General features: G+C 51.2%; 1 protein-coding gene across 7 annotated transcripts in view; it reads right to left on the bottom strand.

Annotated features, from left to right (window-relative positions):
• Nucleotides 1-21,583, bottom strand: part of AP2A1 (adaptor related protein complex 2 subunit alpha 1) — a 43,310-nt gene that overhangs the window by 4,250 nt on the left and 17,477 nt on the right. The window contains exons 8-21 of one of the 7 annotated variants that reach the window (XM_084804995.1): nt 21,311-21,461; nt 19,807-19,975; nt 17,729-17,866; nt 16,803-16,985; nt 15,473-15,570; nt 12,517-12,748; nt 11,386-11,550; nt 10,433-10,498; nt 10,159-10,319; nt 7,136-7,207; nt 6,224-6,306; nt 2,700-2,788; nt 2,443-2,567; nt 1,463-1,579 (exon numbers count right to left, since the gene is read on the bottom strand). In XM_084804995.1, coding sequence (XP_084661121.1) covers nt 1,463-1,579; nt 2,443-2,567; nt 2,700-2,788; nt 6,224-6,306; nt 7,136-7,207; nt 10,159-10,319; nt 10,433-10,498; nt 11,386-11,550; nt 12,517-12,748; nt 15,473-15,570; nt 16,803-16,985; nt 17,729-17,866; nt 19,807-19,975; nt 21,311-21,461 — 1,849 coding nt within the window. The remainder of the gene's footprint in view (nt 1-1,462; nt 1,580-2,442; nt 2,568-2,699; nt 2,789-6,223; nt 6,307-7,135; nt 7,208-10,158; nt 10,320-10,432; nt 10,499-11,385; nt 11,551-12,516; nt 12,749-15,472; nt 15,571-16,802; nt 16,986-17,728; nt 17,867-19,806; nt 19,976-21,310; nt 21,462-21,583) is intronic. The other 6 variants (XM_084804996.1, XM_084804999.1, XM_084804997.1 and 3 more) reach the window with 6 other exon arrangements.

Below are 21,583 nucleotides of genomic sequence, written 5' to 3'. Positions count from 1 at the left end.
TTAAAATGTGTCCTGAGCAAGGCAAAAAAATCCTTCAGGCCCAAGTGAAAGCCCTCTGCCTTAGGTGAGGGTTAGCAACCCTGCTGCTAGGTACCTCCTCCTAGGCTGGTCATTCTGCTGGAGGGTCAGCAGACAGAGTAGACAAGTTTGTGGTGCAGCAGCATCTTCCTGGCCATATGGCACCATACAAAAGTATGTTTTAACTTAAGCATCCATCTCTAAACTGGCCTGGGCGAGCTACAGTTGCTAGCTACAGCAGGGGCCAAATCTCTCCAAAGTCCCTGATAATTTGAGAGTGAGTGAATGCAAGTAGTGTGGAAGGAAAGGTGAGTGTCACCACTGGGCTCCATCAAAGGTATCTTAAAAGCTGCCCTTATTCCAGACCATCCTTCCACATCCTGGTTCTCTCCAGACAAGTTGGACTACATCTCCCAGCATCCCTAGGAATTGTAGTCCAACGGATTTGGAGGGCACCAGGTTGGATAAGGTTACTCTAGACAGTGATTGTAGAAATGGCCCTTGACTGCCATGTACTCACGGAACTTCACTTTCCTCTAAAGTCCTAAACCTCTGACTCTTTCCTTAGAAACACTTTTTTTTACATAGGGGAGGGCTGTGGAAACAGAATGTGTGAGCCTGCGACTGTGTGAGCCAGAGACCTATTAAAGCAACACATTCACACAGCATAACTTGCTAAAATCTACCTCAACATTTACTTGCAACAGCACCGAGATCAAACGGGCAGTTATTGCTTAAGGATTCTTGACAGAAGCCCAATAGCACCACTGGACCAGTCTAACCAGTGAAAACAGACTGCCCTCCTGGGTCACGCCCATCTGAAAAGTCTAGGCCAAGTACACATCAGCCAGTTGTGTACTGTGATCCCACCACAGAGATAGAAGGATGGGCACAAGCCCCTCTCCTTCCAAGCATTTGTGTGTGTGCGAGTGGGAGGGGGCTTATATCCAACTGCCGCCACCACCCCTCTAAAGTTGTTCACATGGAATTAAGAACTTGTGCCTTTACTACAGATGGCTACCACAGCATACCAACAGCCTGCTAAAAAACATCACTTAAGGTTGTACCAACAAGTTTCAAGGAAGGAGGGCAGCACATAAATGAGGTACCTGGGATGGACTGAGCATATTTGGGAAAGATGGGCAGGGGATAAAGTGGAAAAGGTAGGGAAAGTACTATAGGTGCACTTCAGTTATTTTGGACTGCAACACCCAGCAGCCCAAGCCAGTATAGCCAATGATCAGGAATGCTAGGAGTTGTGGCCCAAAACACCTGGAGGGCACCAAGTTGAAGAAGGCTGCTATAGGGTTACTGAGGAAGGCATCATATGTCGTTCCCCCTCTGACAAATGCAGAAGCTGCCGTTCATGAGCCCCCATTTCCAAATGCTGATTGGTATTGCCCAAATGCAGTCCCCCCTCTCTACCCACCACGTCCCCACTTACAGGCTGAGCTGTTTCCAGCGCTGGAAAAAATCTTGTGACTGCATCTCTGTCGCCTGGAAAAATTTGTTGACGGTAATAGGCAATTTGAGTGTGAGGTTCTGCAGCGTCCCGCCATACCTGTCAGAAACGAGGAGTGCGAAGAGAGAGCCATTAGATGTCATGAGGACCACCACCTCGCTCCCTCTGTCACCACTACATCTTGCTACCACAAGGTGTAGTGATGGTCACTAACCATGGATGCCTTTAAAAGGGGATTGGACAAATCCATGGAGGATGAGGCTATCAATGGCTACTAGTCATCATGGCCGTGTCATAGCTCCAGGATCAGAGGCAAAATCCCTTTCAATGCCATTTGCTGGGAAACACACACAGGAGGGTACCACTGCTCTCACGTCCTACTTGTGGGCTCCCATTGGGGCATTTGGTTGGCCACTGTGGGAACAGAGTGCTGGACTTGAGAGGCCTGTGGTCCAATCCAGCATGGCCATTATGTCCCTATATTTCATGAGGATCAGCAGACACTTGGTGCAGAAGCACTCATTCCTAGCCCACTGAGCCCAAGATCCCCTTTCTTCCAGTTCTGACATATAAATTGGCTGAGGATTGACATTTGTGGAAAAGTGGGACAGGGACAAAGAGAAGAACAGATGTGTCAGGACAAGGACCGAGATGTAAGGAGTGACTATTGGAAACAACACACCCATCTTGTTCAGTTTTGCCTATATACAGAACTTTTGTTTCTCCACAACACTGAGGACTAGAAGCTTTTTTGTTTAAAATGGAACCTCAAGCTCTCTAGGTTTTTCAACCGTTACCAGATTCTGTATCACCATTTCCTGCTCCAGTGCAGAGATACAACTGGTCATTCAACTTAAGACTGCCCTGGGCTACAGCCAATTCTAAATGCCTTTCATTGCTCAATTGCAAAAGCTCTCCTTCCCTTCAATCCAAGGATAGCCTGGGCTGTTGGGCGATGGTACCGGAATTTTATGTTGATGAGAGGGGCCTCCGTGAAGTCACTCAGGCACTCGATGTTCAGGACCTGTTGAACTTGAGCGCCTCCCTCCACCAGCGGTTCTACGGCTTTTGTCTGGATGTTGAGCTGTGAGCCGCACTAAGGAACAAGGCGCTAAGCCTGCGGAGGAGCCAAAGAACAGAAGACCCAGGTGCCCAAAACCCACCCGGAGACATCATCTCCACCCCCCCCATCCACCACAGACATCCGCAAAAAGATATGGCTTTGCAGGTCTCCTGGGTAGCTGACCGTAGGGGTGAAGCTCTGGAACTGGACGGACGTTTTGTTCCCGTAGAAAAGATACATCCGGCCTGGGGGGGTAGAGAGGAGATAGTGTTAGGGTGTGGCGCTTCGCATGTCCTATCACCAGCACTCCTTCTACTAAGGCTGCCATTACCAATGAAAGAGAAGGCGCCTGGGCAATTGGAGGCACCCCAGCTCCCTCCATCTCACAAAGATACCTCACTGCTCACTATCCCTGCCGAGGAGCCAAAAAGTCAAGTCCCGCTAAACTAGGGGTGGAGAACTCTATTTTCTATCAAGGGCTGCAGTCGTGGTGGTCAGGACTGGAACCAAAACTGGGTGGGGCATCCCGTTCTTCCCCATTTTCCTCCGCCTTGCCACTTGTGTGAAATTAGGGTGAAAGCCGCATATTGCCCACCCCTACTCTAAACAATGGCTAGTAACAAGTTTAACTGCCGGACAGCTGCTTTCTACCCAAACATCACACATAGGCCAGAAAACCTTTCCTGACTTTAGTGGGCCACAAGTGAAGCCTCGGACAAGAATCGTGCGACGGCTCCGATAAATGGACTCACTTCTGTTTTGAAGTGAGTGACATTCTTTGGGGTGGAACCACCCTAAGTCCAAAGGAAGTGGGGTTCAGCTTTCCCTTTTTGGCAGATGGCCGAAGGGCTGCAAAGCCCAGGTCAGAATGACCACTGGGGCAAGTCCAGGGAGTTGCCCCAACACATTGCAAGGGGGAGGGGTGTCCAAGAGGATCTCCTGATGGTGCAAGCCAAAGAAGGTTGTTACAGGGCTGTTCCGTTAGAGCAGCCTTCCCCAACCAAGTGCCCTCCAGATGTGTTGGACTACAACACCCAGCATCCCCAGCCAGCTGTGATGAGGTTTGATGGTGACCCCTAGTACACACATGACCACAATGTCGGTATTATTAATGGATTCCGATGGATTCCAGAGGGCTCTGGGGGATTTTCCTGCTGGTATGGCTGGTGCTCCTGTCGAAGCCCAGGTCGCTCTGTGGAATGCAGAGATGACTTGGGCGGTTGACACGATCGCGCCCAAGCGCCCTCTCCCTCTGAGCAGAGCCCGGCCAGCTCCTTGGTATACACCTGAGCTGAGGGCAATGAAGCAAGAGGGGAGACGGCTAGAACGCAGGTGGAGGAAAACTCGTGCTGAGTCTGACCGAACACAGGTAAGAGCCCACTATCGAGCCTACTCTGTGGCGGTGAGGGTGGCAAAGAGGCAGTTCTTTTCCACCAGCATTGCATCTTCTCAGTGTCGCCCGGCGGAGCTTTTCCGAGTGGTTCGCGGCCTGTTACATTCTGGGCCAGGGAGAGAGACGGTGGAACCCTCGGTAGCACGCTGTGACGGGTTTGCGCAGCACTTTGAGGATAAAGTCGCTCAGATTCGTCATGAATTGGACACCACGATTAATGCAGTTCCATTGGTAGAGGCGTTCAGAGCACCGTCTGGTCCAGTTTTATTGGATGAGTTTCAGTTACTGAGGCCTGAGGATGCGGACAAGGTGCTTGGCCAAGTCCAATCGACCACTTGTGTGCTTGACCCTTGCCCTTCATGGCTTATTAAATCAAACAAGGAGGGGTTGTCCGGCTGGGTCCAGGAGGTTGTAAGTTCCTCCTTGAGAGAGGGAGTGGTGCCTGCCGCTTTAAAAGAGGCAGAAATTAGACCACTCCTGAAAAAGCCTAACCTGGACCCAGAGGATGTTAACAATTATAGGCCAGTGGCCAACATCCCCTTCCTGGGCAAGATGCTTGAGCGGGTGGTTGTAGGACAGCTCCAGGCACTCTTGAATGAAACGGATTATCTAGATCCATTTCAATCGGGCTTCAGGCCTGGTTTTGGAACGGAAACTGCCTTGGTCGCCCTGTGGGATGACCTCTGCCGGGAGAGGGACAGGGGGAGTGCGACCCTGTTGATTCTCCTGGACCTCTCAGCGGCTTTCGATACCATCGACCATGGTATCCTTCTGGATAGGTTGTCTGGGTTGGGAGTTGGAGGCACTGCACTACAGTGGTTCCGCTCCTACTTGGATGGCCGATTCCAGAAGGTGGTGCTGGGGGATTATTGCTCTGTGCCATGGCAATTGTGCCATGGGGTTCCACAGGGCTCTATTCTATCCCCCATGCTGTTTAACATCTACATGAAACCGCTGGGGGAGGTTATCCGGAGGTGTGGGCTGAGGTGCCATCAATATGCGGATGACACCCAGCTCTACCTCTCTTTCTCATCAAAACCAGGTGAGGCAGTGGCTGTTCTGAACCAGTGCCTGGGCACGGTAATGGACTGGATGAGGGCCAATAAACTGAAACTCAATCCAGACAAGACGGAGGTACTGTTAGTGGGTGGTTCGTCTGCCCGGCTAGGTGATAATCAACCTGTTCTGGAGGGGGTTGCACTCCCCCTAAAGGATCAGGTTCGTAGTTTGGGGGTGCTCTTGGATCCAGAACTGTCACTTGAGGCACAGGTGAACTCAGTGGCACGGAGCACTTTTTATCAGCTTAGGCTGGTATACCAACTACGCCCTTATCTGGACAGAGATAGCCTAGCTACAGTTATCCATGCTCTGATAACTTCTCGTCTGGATTACTGCAATGCGTTATACGTGGGGCTGCCTTTGAAAACGGTCCGGAAACTTCAGCTGGTCCAAAATAGGGCAGCAAGATTGTTAACAGGGACTGGCCTGCGAGCTCATATTACGCCAGTACTTTTCCAGCTGCACTGGCTGCCGGTCCATTTCCGGGCCCGATTCAAAGTGCTGGTGCTAACATTCAAAGCCCTTAACGGCTTGGGGCCAGGTTACCTGAAGGATCGCCTCCTCCCATATGTGCCTGCCCGGACCTTAAGATCATCAGCAGCAGCCCTTCTCCGTGAGCCCCTGCCAAAGGAAGTGAGGCGGGTGGCTACTAGGAGGAGGGCTTTTTCTGTTGTGGCACCCCGGCTCTGGAATGAGCTCCCTAGTGAGGTTCGCCTGGCGCCTACATTGTACTCCTTTCGGCGCCAGGTGAAGACCTTTTTATTTTCCCAGGCATTTTAGCTTTCTAAATTTTTATCTTTGCTGTTTTAAATCTGTATTTTAAACTCCTGTACTGCTGCTAGGTTTTATTGTGGTTTTATTGTTATATTGTGGTTTTAATGTTCTATATATTTTAAATTGTTTTATTGTGTGTTGTTTGGTTTTAGTTTTTGTGAACCGCCCAGAGAGCTTCGGCTATTGGGCGGTATAGAAATAAATAAATAAATAAATAAAATATTATCCAAAAGCAATAGGCCGACTATCCTGTCAAGCATCAATTCCAGTTCTCCTCTGAAACAGAACACAGGCTTGCTTCCTGCATTCAGCCCTCCAGGAGAAAATGGGGTGTGTTGTCCTGAGGTAAGGTTATGGGAATGGGGAAGACTCCATTCCCAGTATGTGGACTTTGGGGGAGTCCTGCAGGGGCCCAACCTGCCCATTCGCCCCAAACCTGTCCCAAATCACTCACCCAAATTCTGCCGGAACTCTGATTTCACCCCGATCTGCAGCAGCTGGTTCTCAAAGAGCACTCCGTTGTTCTTACACACAAACCTACAGCAGGATGCGGAGGGTCAGGCAGAGGGAGGCACAGGCCACTGCTTGCTGGTAAATGTGCCCGCCATTTTGGGTTGTCATGCCAACAGCTTCCCCACCCCGCCGTTTCTGCTGGTGCTCACTTGACACATGGCCAGCTGACCCCCCGCCTCCTCCTGCCATCTGAGCTTTCTAAACCAGGGGTGTTGAACCTCTTTCAGCCCAAGGGCCAAATTCCATTTCGGAGAAGCTCTTGGGGGCCACATTCCAGTGGTGGTCGGGGCCAAAGGAAAAAGGGGCAGGGCCAACGATACCAGCATCTTTTCACTTAAAGCTCTTAATGCCAGTAGCTAAGTCTTAGGAGAGGGATTTCAACCTTTTAGAATGGGGGGAAAACTGCATAAAAGTGGGGGGGAAATCAAGCGATTGGGGTTTGTGGGGGAAAGGCAGTGGGACCATCTGCAGAACCCCGCAAGGCCAGACTAGGAACCTGGGAGGGCCAGATGGGGACCCTGGGTCTGAGGTTCTGCACCCCAACTCTACACCGACCTCTCAATCCCAATGTTTCACTGAGCTGGTGCACCGAAAACACACCCTACTCAGAGGAGACCCTTTTCTGCCCCATCGCCACACCTGGAGGGTACCCTCTGGAGGCGGAATTGCAGGACATGACAGAGGATGGTGCTGGGTGAAGCTAGTAGCACAAGGGGGATCCGGCTGGTGTAGCCGAGGAAATCTTCCCACTCTAGCAGTCGAGTGAGAGCTGCCTGCAATCCATCCATCCATCCCGCCCACCCACCGTCCCCCACGACCCATCCAAAGCCGCAGCCCTGCCCCAATATCTTACTTGTGAAGCAGTTCATCGGCTTCAGCAATAGGCAAAGCAGGGTCCTCAGAGACAGAAGCGGCAGCCCCTGAGCTGAAGGTGGTGGCGAAGGGGCAGAGCAAGGGGGCCAGCAGTGGGCAGAGGCAGGGAAGAGAAAGAGCAGAGAAGACGAGTCACCGGGGAACAGCACCATGTTAGTGCCAGAAAGAGATGTGGGTGTTGGGCGTGGGGAGGACCACATACACACACACACACAGACGCAGAGGCAGCATGCAAGACAGCAGGCGAGGAGGCAGAGGGAAGACTGGGCGCCATTCCTACGGAGTCTCTGAAGTAGGGGTTCCCCACCATGGGTCCCTCCGGTGTTGTGGGACCACAACTCCCACCATCCCTGACAGCCGGTCACAATGGTGAGGGTTTGATGGGAGTTGAAGTCCAACAACATCTTGGGACCCGAAGTTGGGAACCACTGCAAGGGGCGAGTGCGAAATGGGGTTTGCATCGTTATCTTGCTTAAAGTACACACACACACATATACTGTTCTCATGCAGAAATCCTATCCGTGAACAATTTGGATTCCCTGACCTGTTAAAAGAGCTTACTTATTTATTTAATCGTTACATTTAAAACCTGCCTTTTTTCTTCTTTCAAGGAAGCCCAAGGTGGCTTAGACAGTCCTCCTCCTCTCCATTTATCCTCACAACAAACCCCTGAGGTTGGTTAGGCTAAGAGTCAGTGACTGGCCCAAAGTCACCCACTGAGCTTCACAACTGAGTGGGGTCTAGAACTCAGGTCTCCTGGGTCCCAGTCCAACACCCTAACCACTACAGCACACTGACTCTCACACTTTATCCTCAACCCTAAGAAACCCATCTCCACATCCCACCCCCCTTATTCAAAGCTCCTCCCAGGAAACCCAGGAGTTCCGTATTCCAGGACCCACGTCTGCCCCAGCTTCCCACATGGCTGCCACTGAGAGCCCAGGTGTCCTGGCAGCCGGCAGCTCTAACCCACTCCCCTTTGCAACAAGGTGTGAGATCCTAGCCTCCATCTTCTCTGAATTGTAAGGTCCCCATTCACGTGAAGGATGGGAGGGACTTGAGGCAGCCATGGCATTTCCCAATCCACCCCAAAGCTGCAATGTTCTCTGACTTTTGCAGCCTAGAAGCACAGAGAGAATACTGTTTCCAGGAAATGGAATTTCCTCGGGGCCACTCCCCTCTGTTCAGCAGGAGCCATTATTAATTCACACAGCATTCTCAGTGTCTATGGTGCTTTGCAGAGTATAAGAAGACAGGCCCCTGCCCCGCAGAGCTTACAATCTAAAAGTTCAACGCAGAGGGGGAAACGACAGAAGAAGTGGAGCCTGGAACCAAATGTGGCTGTTTTGAGTTGCACGTGCTTGGGCTTAATTACAGGCCGGGCTTACAGCAGTGGCACGAGAACTAGAGGGCCATACCAAAGGCTCCATGGAAAAGGCGGCTTTTGCAGAGGGAAGGAAGCGAGGCAGCATCACGCAGGCGTTCTGGGAGGCAGTTCCAAGCACACAGGGAGCAGAGGAGAAAGAGCAGTGTCTTTTGAGGGAGCTGGAGACCCTGGGATGATGGAGAGTGGTGGAGTTGGAGCAGCAAAGATCACAGGCAGGGAATATGAGAGTGGAGAGGTTGATGGGGGCAGGCAGACAAGGCCACAGAAGGCTTTGAAGGCAAGGACAAGGAACTCTTTTATAGGCTATCTACACTGCAGGGGTGGCCCATCTGTGCCCCTCCAGGTGTTTTGGCCTGCAACTGCCATCCTCCCCCACTATTGACTCTGCTGGCTAGGGATGATAGGAGCTGTAGGCCAAAGCATCACCATATCAGTGGAGCCAAACGAGTCAGACATGGAGGGGCGATGCCACCCCTTGCAGAGTCTTCAAAATCAGGGAAAGCAGAGGAGTGGTAATTGCCCAAACCCTCGCCTACACTGATCTACCGAGCACCAAACAGGCCATATCCTTGTATGTTCCTTAAAAAAAAACCTCACAAGGCCTCACGGAATATTGTTTTAACATCTGTCATCCCCTTCTCACCGAGGACGCAAGGCAAGCCGAACACGCGTACGCACACTAAAAGATAAATTAAAAAATCACAAGACGCTCTCTTCTCCTTCCTGCAGCTGGGGATCCTAACTGGAGGGCGGGTCTTGTGGGGAGGCACCACAGAGGCTGGGAGGGGGAGAGGGTGGCCATAGCAGGGTGGGTGGAATTGGCAGAGAGAACGTTTCAGCCCCTTACTCAGCAGGTAGGCCAGCCTCCACCAATAGGGCCGCAGGACTCTCGGGAGGCGGCTCCAAGTCACTGCTCCGTCCAAGAGAGAGAGAGAGAAAGAGGAAACCATTCCCAAGAGGCAGCAGATAGAAAAGAAGAGAGAGACACACACACAGATAGATACACACACGCACACATAGGGCAAAGAGACAGCAAGACAAGGCTGTGAGGACCAACACATGCCCTCTCCCAAGGAACAGAGAGAAAGCCCAAGAGTTCCCCAACCACTTGGAAACAAGCACCCAGAAACCTTGCCCAACACAGAGTTGCATCCGCGGGACGCCCACAACCCCATTAGCAACAGAGGAAGCCATCTTATTCCCTGGTTTGACTATTTGTGCCTCTACTACTCCAGTTGGCAGTGACTCTCCGAAAGAGACCTTTTCCCACCACCAGCTAGCTGTATCTGGAGATGCCGGCAATTGAGCCTAGGACCTCCAGCAAGCAAAGGAGGTGCTGTACCCCCAAGCTACAGCCCGTTCCCCAAGACCCTCCAAGCCAGCCGTGAATCAGAGTTCACATTCCCTTCCGGGAAAAGGCCCCACGACAAGCTCGTTCCTTTTCTCCGGAAATGGCTGGCAGAAGTGTTCCGGGGACCTTGGCCAGACTGAGCAGCATGCATCCATTCCCCGACCTTGTATTCTCTCGGAACTGGTGTTACCCTCGGCCCCCTAACCCCAGGAAAGCAGAGGGAGAGAAAGCCTGCGCCCTGGTCCCCCTGCCGCCGCCACCTCACCTCAGGAAGTTCTCTTCAGCACCAGAGACGAGACCTGTTGCGGCTAAGGGGCTGTCCGAGAAAACGTCCACTAGAAGATTGCCGGCGCTGGCGGGGGCACTGGAGGCGCTGGCTGGGGCAGCCCGGAGGCCTAGCAGGTCAGCAGACGGGGATGGTGTCGACTGCGAGGAAGCAGAGGAAGGAAGCCGGGGGCGGGGGGAGAAGTAAGAAACGAAGGTCAAGTCGCTTCCGCGCTCCTGACTTGAGCACTGAACCCAAGCACCCTGGTACCTACCTTGGGGACAGAGGAACAGACACCAGGCCCTGCGCTGTGGGAGCATGCTTTTTCTCTACTCCTGCACTAAAATGTGTCCAGAAAAAAACAAATTCTGCAATTGGAATATTTGGTGCAAAAAGGTATGGACACATTTATATCAATTCATCACACCTCCTCGTCTTGGGGTGGGGGGGGGGGAGGGGGGAAGCCTGTGCCACATCACTTTTGCCTACATGAAGTCCAAATAGGAGCTCAAAGACTAATGCAACCTTCCCCCAACCTGGCACCCTCCAGATGTGTTGGATAACAACTCCCAGCATACCCCAGCCAGCCAGTGTGACCATGGCTGGCTAGGGGATGCTGGGAGTTGTCGTCCATCACATCTGGAGGTGCCAGGTTGGGGAAAGACTGGACTAAGGACTTGGTTGGCTTGAAATATAAGATGGAAAAGGTGGAGAGGGTGGCCAGGCAACTCAGATTTCTAAGACTAGGTGTCGGGAGGCCTCGCGGCATCCACACCCTGATGACCACCTCACAGGTGTGGATTTATCTTTTGGGAATCACCAGGGAGGCTACTGGACCATATGGTATACTGCTTATGGCAGTCCCAGGGCACGTAAAGATGTTTTCATGGCTACCAGAAGGAAGGGCGCTTCTGCAACAAGCTGCCAGGTTTTATGGTGGCCGACATTTTGGTAGAATTTGCTGGCCGTGACAGAATCCACAGCCCCTCCCCTCTCTTCCTTTCCCACCCGTAGCAATGTGAGTGCCGCAGAGCATGAGAGGACCCCCTTTAGAACACAGTGCACATAGTGGTAAATTAGGGCCTACGGTTCTCACTTCCCCCGGCTTTAACTCTTGAGTCCTCTCTTCTCCATGGAGTCCTGGTCCTACACCCAAAGGGCCATGTTCTGTCCAGGGAACCTTCCGCTTCCTCAACTCCCAGCGCCCTCCCTTTCTCCTGCACTCACGGTGGTGCTGGCTGAGGGCTCCATGCCCCCATTGATCTCAGAGCTGGGGTCCTTCTTGCCATCATCCAGTTCGCTGCCAGCTCCTGGGCCCTTCTTCTTCTTGAGCTTAGCCAAGATGGATGACTCGCGCTCAGGGAACGGAGGCATCTCTTCTAGCACTGTCGCCTGAGGAGGAAAGGGTGAGAATGAGGAACACGAACTGGCAGCAGCCCGCCAGGCAGCCTCATGACTCTGGAACAAGGTTAGATGGAGGCCCTGTAGAGCAGGGAAGAGGAGCCTCCTTTTAGTCCGAGGGCCAAATTCCATTTTGGTGAAGCTCTCGGGAGCCGCATTCCGGTGGTAGATGGGGCCGAAGGCAAAAGGGGCAGGGCCAAAACATAACAAACCCCAGCGTATTGTAGCTTAAAGCTCTGACTGCTAGCAATTAAGGCTTTGGGGGGGCATTCCAACCTTTTAGAATGGGGAAAAATCAGCACAAAAGCCAGGAAACCCACAAACCATTGGTGGTTGGGGAGAAAGGGGCGTGGCCAGCTGGGGAACCCTGGTGGGCCAGATTTGGCCCCTGGGGCTAAGGTTCTGCACCCCTGCTTTAGAGGTAAAAGATGCTGATGACAGTGTGACCAAACACTGGGTACATGGGTCATTTGTTCACTGTATTGAACCTGTTATGAGGCCCTGTATGGCCAGTCATTTTTCCCATTCTGCTTGCTAGGCAACAACCAAGGCCTCCTCTCTTATTTCTCAGAACAGCAAAGCAGCTGAAACTTGAAAGAGGGGGTGTTCTATGGTAAAGGGGCAGGAATAGGCCTTTGCCCATATACATTAATACCAAGGGATGTTACGGATTCAACACAGAGAGAGAGAAGCCTTCATGAGCTGGCTGGAGAATTTTTTACCTCATAAGCACTCTAGAGTATGGGGCAGCTAAATAAATGGAGGCATTCTTATATCTTAAAAAGAATCCTCCCGCCTCTCATTATTTGATGTTCCCTGAACTAGTTTCCCTCAGAACAGAGTTGACAGCATCTTCATAAGGAAAATAGACATCAACCCCTTCCTGAGGCAGTTGGCTACTGGCGCAGTTGGCTACTGGCCAACCCCTTCCGTCAGCATTCCCAGGCCCTCCCTCACCAGAACGTCGGTGCTGGCGATGGAGCTGAGCTTGAGGTATTCGACGGCACGCTGCTGCAGCTCCACGTCGGCATTGCGGATCTGGCTGTCCGAGCGCAGCACTTCCTGGATGGTGCCCTTCGTCTCGGGGAAGAGGTTGATGAACTTGATGTAGGTGGAAAGGAGCAGGGCCCGCGTGGACACACTGCAGAGGTGGAACTTGGAGTGGAGGAGGTTGAACTGCACCAGTGGGCTGAGGGAGGAAGGCAAAGGGGTGAGAGGGCATGTGTCACTGGCGCTTGGGAGTCAGTGCACCAGGGTGAAGGAACGGGATCTGAACTAAGGCATCCTAACAGGGCTGAGCCTCCCCAAGCAGAAGCAAGCTCTAGCTCTTAACAAGATGGCAAACCTCTATCTGGGCTGTACCACAGCAGGTGGAGGCTCACCTGATTGAATGATGCTCTATACAAATAAATAATCAACATCATCTCTGCACACGGAAAGCTAGCATGTCAGGGAGATGGCGCTGAGCCTTTTCCCCAACATGCTTGGCCTAGTTCTCATTGAGTTGGTAGACCTGTCTGGACTGTACCACTTCAGACTGCAGGTAAGGGCTCCCTTGATCATGTACTTCTCCATGCAAAAAAGTTATTATCTCACAGATAACTAAGTGACACGGGAGAGGGTCCTAGGCTAGCGTACCAGCCCGTCAAGACTCACCGGACCAAGTCAGCCTCCTTCTGTTGCCGAACACACCCAGGCAGAGAGGCAGCAGGCAGCTGGCTCCAAGTATAAAGTTACAAGGGAGCACTGCCTGGGGATGGCTTGAGCTGATACGGGCAGCACAGCACAGCTCTGGGAGAGTGAGGCCTCAGCCGCAACAGCTGGGCCTCCTCCAGATGCTGCTATAAAGCTCTGGGAAAGAGTAGGAAAAGGAGGGTGGTGGGAAGAGCAAAGTAAGGGAAGACAGGCTGGTGAGAGAGGCTCACAAGAGAGCAGACGGACACCCTCTGCCGAGGCAGATACTGGAAGAGTGCCTCACTTGCAACCCCCACCCAAGGCTTCCTTGGCTGGCAGACCTGGAAATTCCCAGTTGGCAGCCACAGGAAGACCTCAGGCATGTCAAAACCTGGGCTTAGCATCTTTCTCTGAGGCACCTAAAGAGCTCCACCAGCTGCTTGGTCTGAAGAGCTACTTCCCTAGGAATGGACAACACCCAATGAAGGAAAACTGTGGAAGGTTGCCACCGGAAGGGCCAGTCCTGCAAAAGGGGAGAATTGGACAGTTTTGTAATTTAAAGGGGGGAGGAAGGCAAGCATAATTCCTCACCTTGAGCTGTAAGCCTATATGCTTGCTTGTCCTCAGTGCTGTAACTAGAGACAAAGACTTACAAATAAAAACTGCCTGGACTTACTGCTGGACTCTTGCGACTATGGAGGCTATGGAAGAACATGGGTTTAATGTACCAATTCTGGAGGACCTGACAAGCTAGTTTTCTATATGCAAGATTTTTTTTGTTGGTGGCAGGGGAGCCCTGCAGCATGAGAGGCAGCCACCCAACCTCCTGTAATCTGAAGTGGTAGAGTCCACACCCAAGTTTGCTACATCAATGAGAATTAAGCCAAAGAGAAATTCTTATGACATGGGGCACAGCACAGAGGTAGAGCACGTGCTTTGCATGCAGATGGCAGCAGGTTCAGGCCCCAGCATCTCAGGTAGGGCTGAGAAACATCCCTGCCTGAGATACTAGAAAGGCACTACCAGTTAGTGTGTAGACAACATGATCCAGATGGATCCTTCAGATGCAGGCGCTTGTGACTCACAGAAATGTGCCTTGGCAAATCTCTCTCTTCCTAGACTTGTTGTTCCTTTTTTTATCTCCAATCCTAGACTGTGTGATGGAACAGATTTTGGGGCCACGAGAAATAAATTACAAGGCACTTGTGAACCCCAAGGGCCCACTAACAAAGGAGGCTGCCTGCCCTACCTCTTTATGATTCTGTGATCTAGCCTTGCTTCCTTTCAATCAGCCACTGTGAAGACAGCAAATTCTGCCATGTCTCTGCATCAGATGCAACTGGATCTTTTAGTCACGTCTCATACAGAGGTTCAACATAGGAACGTAAGAAGCAGCCTTATTCCATCTAGCTTAGCTACTTTGTCAGTAGACTCTCCAAGGTCTCAGGGAAAGGTCTTTCTCCATCACCTGCTACTTCATTCTTTACCTCAGGGGTGGGTGGCCTGTAGACCAAAACATCTGGAGATCCACAAGTTGCCCACGCCTACTTTAGCTGGAGATGCCAAGGAGGACCTCTTGCAAACAAAGCTAATGCTCTCTCCACTAAACTGTGGTCTCTCCCCACAACAAATCAGAAGAGGCTGTCCGTTGCATCCCCAAAGAAGTCACTGCTCGGAATGTGTCTCTTTCTGAGTCAGGACGTACATTCAGAAATGTGACTCTCAGGTGGTCTCCTTCGAGGTTGAGCAAGTCTTAGTGTTGCAAACTCTAAAAGTCAACTATGTTGGGGTGTTAAAAGTGAAATTAAGTTCCAGTTTTAATTCAGAAAAAAGCATGCCTCTGCGGTCAGAAGTTTGAGAAGTACTGGTCTACAGTAGGGGTAGGCAACCTGGTGCCTTCCAGATGTTTTGAACTACAACTCCTACCAGCCCCAGCCAGCATAACCAAGGGTGGGAGTTGTAGTCCAAAACATCTAGAGGGCGCCGGCTTGCCTATTCCTGGTCTACAGTGATTACCTTTACAGACAGACTATTAAATTAAGGTTTTGTGTTGTTGTTGTTGGAATGCAGTTAACTGAATGGTCTTGAGCAAGAGGCCCGCTTAACATATCTCACTGGGCTGTTTTGAGGATAAGAAAAAGGAGTGAAGGATATATCAGAACCCACCCCAAACTTTGGAGACAGGGAGGGTAGGCAAGTGGTTTCCTCAGCCACTTCACTTCCTCCCACAATTCCCTACCTGGAGCGAGGATCTCCAGCGATGAGATTCCCGAACTCCCCTAGAATGTAGCCTCCAACTTTCACCATGTTCTCATGACATGCAGGAGCCTGTAGGGCCTTTGGGAAATAAGAGTTTATGCAATGCATTATGAGTAAGCGGGGAGAAGGCAGCAACAAAAAGAAGCTCCCGTTCTAGTTTACCACATACTAATTGGCCAAGGTGCCTCAGGCCTTTTTAGATTCTTTCAGGGACTCCAGTCTGTGTGACTATGTCCACACAGGCATATGTTCAGTGGGGAGCCTGCTCTGGAAGTGCATTCAATGCAACTGCTCGCAACACAGGGACAGCCATCTCCACAGGACTGGCCTCAGGAGAAATACCATTTTTTCTCCACCATTTGTTAAGCCAGACTTGAACAATGCTGATTGACCCAAGGGCCCAGACAATCATTAAGCAGCTTTCCTCTTCTCTGAACAGGGCTGTGCATAGTGCTGATTGGTTAGCCACCTTCCTTGCGCCAAAGTGCAAAAAAGACACGAGGGGAAAAAGTATTGAAGATAATATAATAAAGCAAATAAAAATAATAATTTGATACCCCTGTCAGGTGCTAATCAAACCAGAAAAAAAAGACAGCCTCCTGGGGGAAGGGGCAACAAGCAGCTTGCACTCTGGAACCAGGTACATGTGGCACTAGAGGAGAAAAAGATGGGAAGGCAGACCTTTCCCTGCCCCCACAACTGCCCCTGTTGGCAGGGACATGTGGATGCAGCCTATGTAAATAGACCTAGGGCCTCCTCCAGGAGATCTGAACACCCGGGGCCAGATCACATGTTCATTGATTCATCTTAGGACATGAACCAGTGGGATCTGCAACAAAATGTTGCAGTGTTTAGTGCTCCTCTTTAGTGTTCTGAGCAGCCAGCCATGCCCTCTTCCAGGAGGCTCCATTCCACTCCCCCCACCCCCGCCAACAGCCCAATGAGAACTGTGGCCACTGAGCATGCTCAGTCCTCATTGACCTTATTTTGGTTTTTTCCCTTTTTAAAAAAAAATTCTGCAAGCCTTGGGGTTCCCCGAGACTGCCGATGCCTCCCACTTGGATGTGATGCAGTTCTGGTTAACATAAATGGTGGCACTCACAGCCCGAACATTGGAAATAGAAGGAATGATTCACCTAGATTTGACAGAGTTGTTTCCTCTTGAGTTTCTTCACTTCAATTAGTGAGCCTCATGCGAGGGAATCAGACACACCCACACACCCACCCACAAAGAGAAGGAAAGCCTTCTCTCCAGAGCTAGACATAGATAAGGAAGAGACATTCAATGTCCCCAGCTCAATCCCACCCACCTCAAAGACAGTCTTGGCGGCATAGCCTTGCACGTCATCCCGGTTGATGACGATCTGGATGACGCGGTACCACACCTCCTCACTCACGTAGTCCCCGGCGATGCGGATCAAGTTGAGGATGGTGTCCACATACCAGCTGTAGTCCACCGCGTATTTCTCGGCCAAGATAGCCACCTTCAGCACCTGAGAGAAGGAAAATGAAACCTTCTCTGCCAGCTCCCATCTGGCTTTTCAAGCTGCTGCTAGCTACTCTCCTTACCATATCCCTCCATTAAGCAAACGTGAACACCACTGTGACAAAATCACCTGCTTATTATATTGATCTGTTCTGTGGTATGTGTTCAGTTTTGCTGGGAAAGTATGTACAGGTAAGAAGGGGTTAACTGTGAGCAGATTTGGGCTAATCCCCATCCAAGCACCAACTTGGATGGGGAGGGAGAATTTAGAGGGGTAGGGAGGCATATTTAGGCTACTTAACAATATCTATGTAAAAGAAATAATATCTATAACAATGAAATAACATCTTGTAAATAATAAGCTTTTATTTTATTTTCCTGAGTTAAATCCATGTGCCAGCTTGGTCTTTGTTTACGCTACCTTATTCATGAAAAAATAATAGCCAGCACTCACTTCCCAAATTAGAAGTAACAGTAACAGCTATAGAATCGACACACTTGGCATTAACTGTGGTTGGGAAAAAGGTTGGCCAGGTCAGTGGGTACAGCTGACTTGGCAGTGATGTCCCACTCCTTTAGGCTTATTATTCTAGGCGTGAAGGGATAACAGGGGAAAGCCTGAGTAAAAGGAGGACGGATGTCACAAGAGCCTTACTCAGTTTCAAAGAAATCCAGCCAGATGAAGAAATACGCCATGGCTTCCACAACCTCTTCCCCACTCATACTCCTGCATTGGCAGCCCCAACTCACAATCTCCTCACGGATGGAGTAGTCGGCTGTCTCCAGGTAGCTAAGCATTTCCGAGACAATCTGCTTGGCGTTGGTGCGGTCGCACATGGCGTAGAGGAGGTCAGCAGCCCGCTGGCGCACGCTCACATCCCTTTCAGTCTGGGAAAAGGGGGTGGGGGTGGGGGTGGGGGAAGCAGTGAGAACCAAGCACTTGCCTTTGGCATATGCCCAGCCTCCACTCCAGCTCCAAGTTGGCCCATACAGATACAAACAGCAAGGTGGACAGCTGATGACCCACTCCAACTCCTGTCTCATGCCAGCATTGCAATATGGATGAGCAAGAAGGAGATAAAGATGGTACCACACTGAGAAGATACTCCAGTGCCTTCCAGCAGATTCTTCTTCCTTCCCTCCTCCACCCTTTAGCCCTGAGGTGCAGAAGCTCAGAGGAGAAGGCCAAATCCAGCCTGCCTGGGTGCTGCAGTCAGTCCTCTGTGGTCTCCCAGAAGGCTGTGCCTCCTTGCCCCTTTCCCCCAAGTGCTGTTCATTTGGTGGTTTCCTGGCTTTTGCAGTGTTTTTCCCCATTGTAAAAGGTTGAAATGCCTCTCCTAAGTAAGGGCTTTAAGCTACAATGTGTGTGTGTGTGTGTGTGGGGGGGTATTTTCTCCCCACCTCTTCACCTTTGGCCTCACTCACTCACTGGAATGCAGCCTCCTGAGAGCGTCTCTGAAACTGAATTCAGACTTCAAGCTGAAAGAGGTTCAACACCCCACGTTGTGGTCCACCACTCCCCAGTCATTAAACTCAAGCCAGAACTCTCAACAACAAAGGCCTGGGATGGTCTACTAATCAGCAGCAGCAATGACTACACAACCATGTGCAAAAACATGGCTCCTAATAGACTGTAGTCCAGTTTTCCCCAGTCTGGTACCCTCCAGATGTGTTGGAGTACATTTCTGATAATCTCCAGCGATGGGAGTGATGGAAACTGTAGTGCAACATATTGGGAGAGTTCTAGGTTGGGAAAAGCTGGACTAGTCACTGCAAGACCTGTATGCAAAACTGTACGGAGGCCAACGTAATGTTAGTTCGATTTGGCTAACAGCATTCACTGTAGATGAGGCCGTTTTGACTAATTTATTTTTATTCCTCCTGCAAGTTGCTTTTAAATAGTAATCATGTTGGCTTTTAAACAACGGTTTTATCTCTTGACTCATGCAGAAAATTCTGCACCAAAGATATCCCAAAGATATGTGCCACCATAACAAAAAAGTGTGTGTGTGGCCGGGGGGTGGGGGGACTATACGAAGCATACACATTTTCACAAACCAGGCCCATTAGTCAATACTTGCTGGGTTTGGTAATTTCTTCTGGCTCTCCTAGCCACAAAGAGCGGCAAAGGGCTAAACAAGGCATGAGGCCCTGTCTCCTAAGCACTGGAAATCCTGCTTGGAATTCATTCTGGCTTTTGAAATTTCACGAACATATATTTAAGCTTACAGTCACATTCATAAGGACCAAAAACTTGCTTTAATAAAAAAGAAAATGTTGGGAATGCTGGATTCTGAGCTTTCAATCCAAATTCTGAGAATGTTCCCCCCTGCCCCCCCAGCTGTTGGGAGAATTTCAGGTCCCGCTGGAGAATATTTTGGGAAATTATCCCCAAACGACTCCCGCCCATGATCAGGATGGAAAATTTTGGGCGCAATTGTGAAGTCCGTTTCAATGTTATGTTATATTGCAGCAGGAACCAGGGGATAGGCTCCAACTCCTTCCAGTCCTCTCCCAGCCCATAGCTGCATTCAATCCCAGCATGAACTAGCGATACCATTCATTCAGTATGAACTGAGACAACATTTCCCAGAAGACAGTGTGCTGAGGATTTTTCTTTAAAAACTATTGGGAGAATTCTACATATCCGCACCCCCACCCCTGGAGAATATTCGGTGAAACCTGTCCCCCACCCTGTGATCGCACCACCTGCAAATAGGGTTGAGAATTAGGGGGGAGGGGGCCATTTGCACTCAGCCCTACGCCCCCCACTCCCTACATAAGCCGAGTTTCCCATTTGCTCTGTGCACGCCTTTATGGATCCCGACCTTGAGGGCGTTGATGACGGTCTCAATGTGGGTCTTGACGGCCTCGTGGGAGAATTCGGAGCTGGCCAGGGTGCACATGCTCTCCAGGGCCAGGTAGCGCAGGTTGGTCTCCCGATGCTGTAAGAACTGGCCTAGTTGATTGCACGCCCGGACCAACAGGTTGGGTTCACTGTGGGGAAAGAAGACAGGGTTAACTCCAGGCCAGGCATGGCAGGAGGAGCGCCCCACTGCAGCTCAGGGCCAACCGCAAACCTCTCAAATCTCCCAAAATACCAGCCAACATCACCCAATTGTAATCAAATTCTTTCAAACTGCCTCTCATTAACACTTTTGATTTCCCCAGTTTTCACACCTCTGTCCCTCTCCCTCTGACTTTGCCTGTGGCAGACGGCCAAGAAGATCACTGAAACGCTCACCGCACTGGAACACCTTTAAACACCTCAAACCAGGTCGGTGGGCGCATGTGGCGATTTTGAGAGAATATCATGGGTGCTCTCACAAAATGGCTGCTATTGGGGCGGGACTTGCCCATTCGTATAACAGCTGCCATGGGAGTGGAGGAGCGGGTGGCCGATCACAGAAACACTCATTTCCCAGAAGGCAAATTAGAGAGGCTTAAAGAAAAGGTAACTTTCCCAAGAACCTAACTACAAGGCAGAGCTAGGGCCTGTGCTCTAAAACACAAAACCACTATTTCGAACCGAAATAAAGATGGCTCTGGTGGGGAGAACTTCACTTCAGGCATAGCAGCCTCCCAATTAAAAAATAATAACTTAAAGAAATAAACTACAAATCAGGAGGGGCCAGGAGCCTGTCAGAAGGTCGCCCCTGCCGCCTTCTGAAATCTTCAGGTAGCCAGAATCAACATGCAGACAATAGGGCTCTTTTCCAAGGCTTTTTTCCTATTCAACCTAATGACACTTACAGATGCTAATTGCTTGATCCTACCAGTGAGACTTAAGAGAGCTGCCTACTCGGGGGTTCTAACCTTAGGAATCAGTTGATCTCTGGAGGGGAAGGCGGGAAACCTCTGTACTTATGGGCTAGGAGGAGAGAGTCCACCCTTTTCCCGTGGGGCATCGGGGCGCCACTGTTACCATCGCGCCAAGCGGGCTGAGCACCTCCTCTCAGCGCCCGCCATCTCCCGCTTGACACTGCACCGGCACCTAGCATCCAGAAACTGCTGTTGCACCTCCCTCTCCCTGCCAGGGTCACTATCACTATCAGGAATGTGTACTGGGAGGGGGTCTCCCCCTGGCTGCTCCTGTGAACAGTGCGCGGGTTCCTCTCCCGCAGTTTCTATCTCTTCCTCAGAATCAGAACTGCTTTGGGGCTCTCTGGGCTCCGATCCAACCCTGACAGAGCCTGGTAGGTGTCAAGAGAGGTGCCGGCGGGCACAGTGGGCCTACAGGCAGCCCACCGGAGACCCCGGCCTCAAGTTGTCTTTGCCGCCGGGTTCCCCCTCATGACGAGGACGCTTAGCGCTAAGGAGGCAGGTGCTCGCCTGTCGTAGTGGATGATGAGGCTGATGGCTTCAAAAAGGATTGCGTTCTTGGCATTGGAGTGCTGGACCTTCTTGGACTTGGGTGGCTCCTGGGCCTTGTTGAGGATGGTCTCCAGGCACTCGACCAGGCGTCCTTTCACTGCTGCATCTTCTGCGGGGAAAGCAGAGGGCGCGGGGCCAGACAGTGGCCTATTAAAAGGGGCACTGGCAGGAACAGAACCCCTGGGTCCCGGCCCTCGGCATCTGTTCTCACTGCGCTTCTTCCCCGCCCCA

The sequence above is a fragment of the Heloderma suspectum genome, chromosome 6 (genome assembly GCF_057233095.1).
Source record: "Heloderma suspectum isolate Gila_16-S chromosome 6, 16-S_ref, whole genome shotgun sequence".
NCBI classification, from domain to species: Eukaryota; Metazoa; Chordata; class Lepidosauria; order Squamata; family Helodermatidae; genus Heloderma; species Heloderma suspectum.
This window is presented reverse-complemented; position numbering and strand designations above follow the sequence as displayed.